This window comes from Carassius carassius, chromosome 26 (assembly GCF_963082965.1).
Source record: "Carassius carassius chromosome 26, fCarCar2.1, whole genome shotgun sequence".
Classification (NCBI taxonomy): Eukaryota; Metazoa; Chordata; class Actinopteri; order Cypriniformes; family Cyprinidae; genus Carassius; species Carassius carassius.
In genome coordinates this window covers 348,203-359,251 of record NC_081780.1, presented here as the reverse complement: position 1 = coordinate 359,251, position 11,049 = coordinate 348,203, and the positions used below count along the sequence as shown (strand labels likewise).

The 11,049-nt window shown below is 36.5% G+C and overlaps 1 protein-coding gene across 1 annotated transcript in view; it reads right to left on the bottom strand.

The window, feature by feature from the left end:
* Nucleotides 1–453: 453 nt before the first annotated feature.
* The window catches only part of LOC132105426 (glutamate receptor ionotropic, kainate 2), a 40,188-nt gene continuing 29,592 nt past the window's right edge, over nucleotides 454–11,049 (bottom strand). The window contains exons 8-16 of the mRNA XM_059510508.1: nucleotides 10,751–10,858; nucleotides 10,554–10,667; nucleotides 9,401–9,607; nucleotides 9,041–9,264; nucleotides 5,997–6,115; nucleotides 5,558–5,775; nucleotides 4,599–4,824; nucleotides 2,089–2,339; nucleotides 454–879 (exon numbers count right to left, since the gene is read on the bottom strand). Coding sequence (XP_059366491.1) covers nucleotides 715–879; nucleotides 2,089–2,339; nucleotides 4,599–4,824; nucleotides 5,558–5,775; nucleotides 5,997–6,115; nucleotides 9,041–9,264; nucleotides 9,401–9,607; nucleotides 10,554–10,667; nucleotides 10,751–10,858 — 1,632 coding nt within the window. The 3' untranslated portion in view covers nucleotides 454–714. The remainder of the gene's footprint in view (nucleotides 880–2,088; nucleotides 2,340–4,598; nucleotides 4,825–5,557; nucleotides 5,776–5,996; nucleotides 6,116–9,040; nucleotides 9,265–9,400; nucleotides 9,608–10,553; nucleotides 10,668–10,750; nucleotides 10,859–11,049) is intronic.

The window sequence follows — 11,049 nt, the reverse complement described above, 5'->3', positions numbered from 1 at the left end:
ATTTGAAAGTCAAACAAACTCTTTTTTTTGGGGGGGGGGGTAATACACAGGGTTTACTATCAAAATGAAATTATGGAATAAATAGCGTGATGATTATTATTTAAAAAATGTATTAAAATTATTTTAAAACTTATTTTAAAGTTTTAATCATTTTATAAATAGTTAATGTGCACAACAGTAATAGGCCTTTATTTCTGTCACAATTTCTTCAAGTTAAACCAAACTTTTATTTTGACGGGTTGCTAACATGCCAATGCTAACATTCCCAGAATGTTCCGAAATTGTAGAGCGAGACATAACTTCTTACAAATAAATGGAATTTGTTTTATATTGTATTGAGAAGATGGGATGGGATGAATAGCTCAATCATCAAAAAAAGTTTTTTTCCTCCCAATTACAAATGCATTTTTAAATCAGAGTTGGCAATGTTGTGATTCATGTGGAGCGGGCTGGTTAAGTTCATGACTCTTTATTGAAGAATATGGAGAAACTGAACAATACTCTTGAAGGCAGCAATAAAGGCGGCATATGAGGAAAACGGATGGGTTTGAAACATTGACCAATTTTCACAGGGAAAACAGAGAAAAGCAACGTGAATGAGAGCAGAAGTGATGGAGTGCTCTGTGAGGGATGTAGTTCAGTATCGCTCACGAATCCGGATTTCCACAGGAAACATCTTTGTGTCCGTCATTTGGACGAGTCACAGGAGAGGCGTCACGCCATGGTCTCTTTCCCCGGGAGCCTCCTGTCGTTAAAGGTATGCATGTTAATCACCTCCTCTGTTTTGACGATGGCGGGCGGCTGGGGTTTCTGTTTCCGCCGTCGCTGGCATTTCAGAGACACCCTGAGCTCCTCCACCATCACGCTGCAGAACGAGCGCTGCACACAGAAGAGCAAATCAGACACGTGTTGATTTCCTTTCCTTTTCTAATTCATTCAGATATGTACGTCTGCTTGAAAACCAGGCCCTGTCAGTGGCATAAATGTCCAGATGTCCAGACAAAATTCTAATGAAGCTCAAAGGAACATATTCTACTTTAAAATGTTAGGTTTAAAATCCAAATAGTCATTTTAGTTTAGTTTTAGATGATGAACTATATACATTCTTTTATTTTCAATGAGGGATGAGTTACATTTTAGACTGTTTCTGGAATAACCAGTGTTATTTTAGTATACTTTAAATATTATATTATTTATTAATATTTTGAATTTGTTTTTTTTATTTTATTTTAAATGTAGTTAAAGCTTTAGTCATCTCTTATTGTGTGTTTTTGTCTATCTAGTTTCTATTAATATTTATTTCATGTTTTTGTTTTATTCATATTTTGTATTAGTTTTTTTTCCATTTTCTGTTTTTAATTTAAATCTTAGTTAAATGTTTAGTAATCGTATTATATTTGTATATATATATTTTTTTAAATATTTTTATATATTTCAATGTATATTTTGAATTAGTTTTTATTATATTTTCCCTTTTCATTTTGATTTTATTTGAAGTTATTGTGATTTTGTAATTTTTTATTTCATGTTTTTTGTTTTTATTAATATTGTTTAATATTATTTTTACATTTTACTTTTTCATTTTAATCTGGGTTAAAACTTTAGTCATGTTATTATGTATTTGTTTTTTCATTTTTTAAATGTCTATATCATTTGTTATAGCTTATGGGTGCCGCCTTCTTGCAGTACCAGAGTATTTGATGTCACGGGGTTGGTTCACTGCATTGACCAGTTGTGTGTGTGTGTGTGTGTGTGTGTGTGTGAGAGAGAGAGAGAGAGAGAGAGAGAGAGAGAGTGTGTGTGTGTGTGTGTGTGTGTGCACAAAGAAACAATCTGTCACAGAGCGTGAGTACTGCATTGACATCTCTTTCGTGCTGACTTGCTTTTGAATGGCTTAAAATGCTTTAATGATTATTCAACTGCTGTCACTTTAAGACCTAATGTACTTTAGTATTTGTCCCATAAAGACGTGAAAGAGTGACTGACACAGCAGGTTTATTGGGCTGCTGTCACTTTAAGACCTAGCATACTTTAGTATTTGTCCTATAAAGAAGTGAAAGGGTGATCTCTGGTGTTTGCGTCTGGTACCTTCTCGATCTGCGCGTTCTGTTTGGATTTGTACAGCACCTCGCCGACGGCCACGAACACGGACAGCACCAGGCCGGCGGCGAGGACGATGAAGATGCCGCCGATGTTCTGTACGCCGAGGGCACTGGCCTCCTTACTCTCCTCCTCCGGACAGCCGTTCCCCCTCCACCACTTCTCCTTCATCATGTGCAGCTTGCCCTCCTCCTGCAGCTGCAGGATGGCGATGGTGATCTTGTCCCGATACGGCGAGCCTGAGCGAGAACCATGGGACACAGGTGAATCCCTCATTAAAGTCCACTTGAACTGACCTACATTCAGCTCAAACTATTTCACATTCTAGTTTCTGTGTAAATCAGGCCCCATCAGTGGCATAATGTCAATTACCATTTTCTTGTTAAATAAGAAAAATACAATACAGTATTTGAGCTTTAAAATCCTGTAAATGCTTTTCTAGTTGATGAACAATATTCATTACTGTTGTTTTATTTTTATACTTTCAGTGAATAAGAAGTTTGATTGAGATACTGTTATGGTTTTTATTAATAATAATTATTATTATTATCATTCCTATTTCGTATTTTTTTATTTTTACTTTATAATATTTCTACTAGTTTTTTGTCTATACAGGTTTTATTTATTCTTATTTCATGTTTTGTTTTTTTAAGATTTTAATAATATTTTGAATTAGTTGTATTTGAGTTTTTATATTTTTCTTTTTAATTTTAATTCTAGGTAAAGTTTTTTTTTTATTATAATTTACATTTTTTATTAATATTTTGAATGTTTTATTTTTATAGTTTTCTTCTTCATTTTAACTTAATTATTGAAAGTTTGTCATTAATTGTGCTTTTGTCATTTTTAGTGGCTTTAATGCCTATTAATGTTTTTATTTCATGCTTTTTAGATTGTAATGATTTTTGTTTGTTGTGGTTTTAGTTTTAGTTAACCATAATAACTCTATAAATGAGCCAATATTAATTTTTAAAAGAATTTGTGTTGTTCACTTTCATTTTCAGCTCTTTTTGTAACCACTAAATAAATAAATCCAAGCAAATAAATAAATACGTAAATAAATAAAGGACGAGTCTAGAGGATTTTCTATGCTAATCGACACAAACGCTGCTGATGGAGCTTCAATCCTTTATTATCTCCAGTCCTCATTCAAACATCATTACACGAGCTGTATTCTTTCCTAAAGCACTGATGTTATTCCAGGAATATGTATTTAGTCCTCCAGTGGATCAGTTGAGTCCCGCAGAATGAGTCACTCGTCCCAGAACGATCAAATGAATGCTTGTTATTCTGAAGACGTGTGTGTGTGTGTGTGTGTGTGTGGATAACAGGATTGCACAGAGGGGAAGCAGAAACAGAGGATTTGTGCAGATAAATATGGATAAATATTTCCCTTTTTATTCCCTCCTCCACCACAGAACTGCACTCAGATTTCTATAAAACCTCTGCTATTTCATTCCTTTTTTAATGAAATAATTTTACTTGTCCCATCTGGCTCAAGATATGAGACTTGTTTAATTTAATTCATTTAATCATTTAATTTACATTAATTACACATCAACATATTTACTTTTATTTATTTATATATAAATATTATATGACGCGTTCCATATTTTAAGTAGAAAATAACTGCTTTGGCAATAATTTGAAATCTTAACCCTATTTGAACTCTTTCCAGCAGTGACTGTATGATTCTGAGATCCATCTTTTCACACTGAGGACAACTGAGAGACTCAAACACAACTATTACAGAAGATTCAAACCCTCACTGATGCTCCAGAAGGAGAAACCATGCATTAAGAGCTGGGGCGTGAAAACTTTTGAACAGAATGGAGATGTTGGCATTATTCTTACTTCCCCTAAATATATATATTTTAAAATTTAGTACTGCCCTTCAGAGGCTACAGAAGATAGTTACATGTTTCCCAGAAAACAAAATAAGTCAAATTTACCCTGATATTAAAATTGCAAAAGTTTTCAAGCTCTTAATGCATGGTTTCTCCTTCTGGAGCATCAGTGAGGGTTTGAATCTTCTGTAATAGTTGTGTTTGAGTCTCTCAGTTGTCCTCAGTGTGAAAAGATGGATCTCAGAATCATACAGTCACTGCTGGAAAGAGTTCAAATACACAAAAATGCTTGAAAACCAAATAATTTGTGGGATCTGGAGGATTTTTCTGAAGAACAGCAGACAGTTTAACTGTTCAGAATGAACAAGAGACTCGTGAACAACTATCACTGAACACAAAACCACACAGCTGTGGATCATTCAGCTAATAACACAGTGTTAAGAGTCAAGGGGGTGAAAACTTTTGGACGACTTCATTTTTATAACTTCAACTCTTATTTTCTCTTGTGGACTCTATGTGAAATAAAACAATAACATGCATTTTGTATGATCCCTCCTAGCATTTAGCAGATTCTGAAAGGGGGCTGTAAACTTTTGACCTCAGTTGTAAGTGTGAATGTTTGACTGCTGACGATGCAGGTGTGTGTTGTACCCATGGGTGTCCCCACGCCGTACGCCTTGGAGTCGATCAGGCCGCCGATCTGCGTCAGGTTGCAGTTTCGCTGCGTGACGAACTCGATGGTGGTGGACTCCATCAGAAAAGCGTAGTCAGACGTCAGCACGCGATGGATGCCCTCCTCCACGCTCTTCACGATCACAGACTGACGCCGGCTGTTCATGAACTCCCACATCTTATCATACGTCGAGATCTTGGTTTTCTGCAGCGGAGACGGAGATGTAACCGGACTATTGATAATCAGAAATATGTGACCGTAGAGCACAAATCCAATTTTTTTAGTTGAGATTTATGCATCATCTGATAGAAGTTGAATAAATGCATTTTCCATTGATGTATGATTTGTAAGTTTCATTGAGTTTCATTTCTGGTTATTGAACTGAATCATTCTGAATCATTCGTCCTTTGTAGATCTGTTTTACAGCTTAAAAGTTCATTTGTTTAATAATTGATGAATTTTACAATATTATCACTTATTTTTCTGTTTATTGAACTGCATTGAATAAAAACTGAACTGAAATTATTCTGAATAATGACTCTATTGTCTTCTGTAGAGCTGCTTTATAGCATAAAAATTAATTAGATTTCTACTTTTTGATTCATTTTACAACATTAGCACTGTTGTTGAACTGAATCAATGTTGAGCTGAACTGAATCAAAAGTGAACTGAATCAACCAGAGTAATGACTTCTATAGAGATGTTTTATAGCTTAAATTAATTTGTTTAAAAACTGATTATTTATACAATAATATCACTGTTATTTTCCTGTTTATTGAACTGAATTGAGTCAATATGGAGCTGAACTGAATCAAAACTGAACTGAATCATTCTGAATCATGACTCAGTTACTCTCCTCTTTGCTTTGAAGCATCTGTCCTGTCTGAAGCGCTGCATGAATCTGAGGTGCACGGCGGATGGAGGACGCCTGCAGTACCTTGAAGAAGGTCATGGTGGCGCCGTCCTCCACCAGGCCGTACAGGATCTTGGTTTGTTTGGCCAGGTCGTCGGCCGAGTCGATGGGTGACTCCATGCGCTCCACCGTCAGGAAGGCGGCCAGGTTTGCAGTGTAGGACGAGATGATGATGAGGGTGAAGAACCACCAGATTCCTCCCACGATCCTAGTGGACAGAGCCTTGGGCATCAGCTCCGAGCCTGAGGACCAGAAATCTTGTTACAAATATACCTGTGCTACTGATGCTTGCTTTTTATCGTGCTCATATAAAGCATTATTTTATTTTAAATACTTTGCATGTCAAACTATGCATTGCATTTTAAAATCAACTTCTAAATGTCTGTTCAGTAGTCCCTGTTACATGACACAAGTTTAATTTGAGTTGCTGCTTTAAAAGCAGTTTAACAGCATGATTACTCACCTTGCCGCATGAGAGCGCCAACACCGAACCAGAAGCTGTTGAGCAGCGTGAAGTTATTCTCCAGCACGTCTGACTCGGGGTTACAGGGGTGAGGGTTATACCACTCGTACGGACTGAACCTGAGCCACAGAGAGAGAGAGAGAGAGAGCAGACTGATGCACTCACTGACACAAACACACACATCTCTCTCACACACACACACACTGAGAACAAACATTAAGGCTCTAATGGCAAGACATTTCAGCCAAAACTGCTGTGTTCTTATGCACTGGCCAGGTTTGGGTCATATTTCTATTTGGTAACTGTTCATCAAATCTATTTGCATCTTTCGATTTTTTATTTGTGTGTGTGTGTGTGTGTGTGAGAGAGAGAGAGAGAGAGTGTGTGTGTGTGTGTGTGTGTGTGTGAGAGAGAGAGAGAGAGAGAGTGTGTGTGTGTGTGTGTGTGTGTGAGAGAGAGAGAGATAGAGAGAGAGAGTGTGTGTGTGTGTGTGTGCACGCGTGCGTGCGCGTGTGAGAGAGAGAGAGTGTGTGTGTGTGTGTGTGTGTGTGTGAGAGAGAGAGAGAGAGAGTGTGTGTGTGTGTGTGTGTGTGAGAGAGAGAGAGAGAGAGTGTGTGTGTGTGTGTGTGTGTGTGAGAGAGAGAGAGATAGAGAGAGAGAGAGAGAGAGTGTGTGTGTGTGTGTGAGAGAGAGAGAGAGTGTGTGTGTGTGTGTGTGTGTGTGTGCACGCATGCGTGCGCGTGTGTGTGAGAGAGAGAGAGTGTGTGTGTGTGTGTGTGTGTGAGAGAGAGTGTGTGTGTGTGTGTGTGAGTGAGTGTGTGCGTGTGTGTGTGTGTGTGTGTGTGTGTGTGTGTGTGTGTGTGTGCGTGCGTGTGTGTGTGTGTGTGTGTGTGAGGGCGGGGGTGTTAGAGAAAGAAAATTCTGAATTATATAAATAATTAAAATGAATATCAACTATGGGATATTTTGCATTATTTCTATGTGACAAATCAAGTGTATATAGATGTATGTGACTGATTATTGAATGCTAAATAAAGCCGAGCGCATGTGTGTGTTTGTCTAGAGCTTGAGGAACATCTCTATGTGCTTTCTGGGATTTGTGAAATCTCTTCTGTGTGTTTAGAAGTAAACTGGGGCTTTTCTAATCAATACACCAGTCAATATTACAATTATAGAGCAGAAGAAGACACTGTGAGTGGAACCCAGCGACTGCACACGATTGTGCTGATATCATCCAGAACTTACCCAGAATGCCTCACAGTCACACTCACTGTGCATATTCCAATCTAACTTAGGTGACAGTCGTGGCTTTTATTTCGTATCATGTGGCCGGTAACATTAAACATCGACACCGAGCTTTAAAAAACTCTTTATGTCAGCACTTGTTCGTCTGATTGAGAGCCGTTCCTGCTCTTGATTGATTTCAGAGGATTTCCAATGAATACAGCTGAGACTCCTGTGAGACGTGGCCATTAACGCTGAGCGAGATATTAAAGCAGGACAGAGAGATATTACAGTGAGACAGATATTAGAGAGGATGAAGGGGAAAGTAACTGAGAAAGTAATTATGGGATATCCAGAGGGCTTCAACATAACATCACACGATCAGGAAACGCTGCCATTCATTTCTCCATTCTAGAGAATTTACAGCGTACTGAATCCAATCATACTGTTTGTTCAGTGCTGCCTTTGTACTTTCGACTGAATTGCCTTGCAACTTTTTTTATGGCTGTTCTTGTTTATTAAATATTCCTTTAGAAAATATTCCTTTTTTTAATAAATGGTATTATTTAATAATAGGATTTGGTATTGAGAATTGGTCTGTTTTTATCTACATTGTTCTGCCACTAGATGGCGACAAAAACTGTTTTATGTTTGAGTTTTATATTGAAAGAGACTGAAACAGGGTTGTAAACAAAGGAAGCTATTTTCTACTTTAAACAACAGCTTGGTGGAGATTGGAAGTCACCCTTAACAGATGAAAGGATAGTACGACAAAGATATCGCTTATATCTTATAGATATATATATCTTATGCTCTATTATAAATTGCTTTGGATAAGAGCCTCTGCTAAACGCATAAATGTAAATAATGTGGTGTGTTGCAATTATATTTAAATTTTAGATTATTTTTCTTCCAACTAAATACAAAATTATTTAGTGCAATAATAGTATAAGTACTAAAGAAAAATGTATGGTATATTAAGTACCAAATTAGCGAGTGGAAATAGAGCACTTTAAGTACATTATGTTAAAATAATAACAACAACAACAGCGGTCCAGAGATGTTTATTTATGCCTTACTCTGGGATTCATTAATATTTTTGTCAGCCATTTACTTGAACCCCTGATATTTTAATAATTCATATGTTCACAGTTCTCAGATGCCAGTTAATGGTCACATGTCAAGCTGACAAACACCCAAAACTTAAGATCAAATGAATAAAGTTTGTTTGGGAAGCGTTTTATTTTGATTGATTTTATTTGTAATGTATTTACAGTATATATAGGGCTTGACTTGCCAAAACAACATATATATATTGCAATTATTTTGTCATAAATTGCAATTTGAACTGTGATATGATAAACATTATTATAAACAACTTTAAAATGGACTCAAACCTCTTTTTAGATGACATAATAATAATTTTATTATTAGTTTAAAATGCTATTATTAAAATAATAGACATAAATATTGTTGTCAAATACAAAAGTACTGTAAAAAATATATATATATTATTTTGTACTTCAAGTTATAAAACTAATATTTACATCTGGGATTCTTTACTTTTTGTGCTGTAGTTTCCCAAATACCCACACAATATTAGGACAACATCTGGCTGAGATACAACTATTTAAAAAATCTGGAATCTGAGGGAGCAAAAAAAACTAAATATTGAGAAAATAATCTTTAAATATGTCCAAATGAAGTTCTTAGCAATGCATATTAAATTTCAGGTATTTTCAGGCACAAATGGCCCCGTTTCCTGAGAGCGAGGATGAGGACAGACGTGTGGTCAAACGCACGTGAAGGTCACATGTTACCTGGCTATGACAAACAGCACACAACTGACACCCAAGCAAGCCAGCAGAATATACATCCAGATGTCAGGGGACAGAGGGTTGAGGAAGGAGAAGACGCCGGGGTTGGTGCCGTTGGGTTTGCGGTACAGGATGCTGATGCCCAGGGTCATGAAGGGTTTGGAGAAGTCAATCACCTTCTCTCGCACGTATGTGATGGTCAGCGGAGCCACGGCCAGGTCTGCTTTCTGTCAATCACCAACACAACACACCAATCAGCAAAGAAAGATCCCTCAGGTGATGCTTTTGCATAACCGGCCGAAAGATTCAAATGAATCAGTTTGTCAACTCTGATTGAATGCAGTGATGGTGTAAAGCACTCACGTGGTCCATGAGCTCGCGCACCATGCCGCTCCACTGCCCCGTGCTCTCCTCAAACGCTCCGTATCTGCCGTCCTCCACTAACCGGATCTCGTAACGGAAGCCCAGGATTCCCGAGAGCTCCCGCAGCAGATCCACGCAGAATCCCTCGAAGCGGTCGTTCCCGTACAGAGGTTTATCCGACTTCTTAAACATGACGTAGGGCTCCTCCTGAGACACACAGAAGATCTTCAACTTCATCTGTCACTGTGTTTATTAGTCTGATGTTTTTTATTATGTTATCGTGTTTTTATTGTGTTATTTAACTGTATTTTTTTGTTATTTTGTGCCTAGCCAAAATAACCCAACTGCATTTTGATTGAGATGAATTAAAATGCACAATAAAAAATATTTTTGAAAATTGTTACAATTTTTAAATAAAAGTTATCTTCACAAATGAACTCTTCAAATATAAATAAATGGATTAAATAAATGCATTTTAATTGCAAGCAAATGAAAGAAAATATTAATGAATGACAGAATTTTCATTTTTGTGTAATTTATTATTTCAGTGTTTCAAAAGGACAGCATCTGTGTTCTTGAAAATTGAATTAAAATGTTTAAATTAAAAAAAAACTTTTTTTGAAATAAATTGAAACACTAAATAATAAAATATATATATTTTTTAAAACAGGTTTAGCTGTTTACTTAAAAATAAACTAAAATGACCTAAACTAATATCTATTTTATATGTTAGTTTATCCAAAAATGTTTATAATAATATAATAGTAATTTATGGGTGAATTTTTCTTTTAATATTAAAAAGTGTAACATCTCTGTTCCTTAAAACAAACTGATGAACTAAAATTACCACCTGGAAATAAATAAATACAACAACAAAAAATTACCTTAATAGAAATATTACAACTAGTAATAAAAATAACAAAAACACACAAAATTACAAAAAATCAAACTAAAATGAATTCAACAAAATATATTCATTAAAAAATGTTTATACAAATATAATTGTCATTTTGGAGGGAATTATTTTTTTGATATTCTAAAAGTGTAGCATCTCTGTTCTTTAAAACATGTTTAATCTGCATTGTGTGTGTGTGTGTGTGTGTGTGTGTGTGTGCGTGTGCGTGCGCGTGTGTGTTTGTGTGTGTGTGTTTACCAGTATTGTAGACACACGCAGTGATTTGTTGGACAGTGAGTCTGTGATGTTGGTGATTTTACTCTTGTGATTCTCGCTCATGTTTAGTCCCCGCGGAGGATCCCACGTCCCGATCTGTGCAGAAAACACACACACACTTGATGCATGAACACACACACACACGTAGGCCTGTATCACACACACACACACACACACACCTTCTCGAGTCCGTTCTCTTTAAGACTGATCACGTCCAGGTCGAAGTCCGTTCTCAAGCCGTTGGTTTTGTTGAAGAGGATTCGACCCGTCAGTCCATCCCATGATGCCTGTGGACACAAACACGCCACACATTCACACACGTCACGTTTACATTTGATTCACACTTATTCTACAAAGTGTTACTGACGATCAGAGCAGAAATAACTAATTCCAAAAGATTTCATTAAAATATTTGTGTTTCAATAGGAAATATGACAATATAGGATAGAACACTGCATCTGTAAAACTTACTAATTAA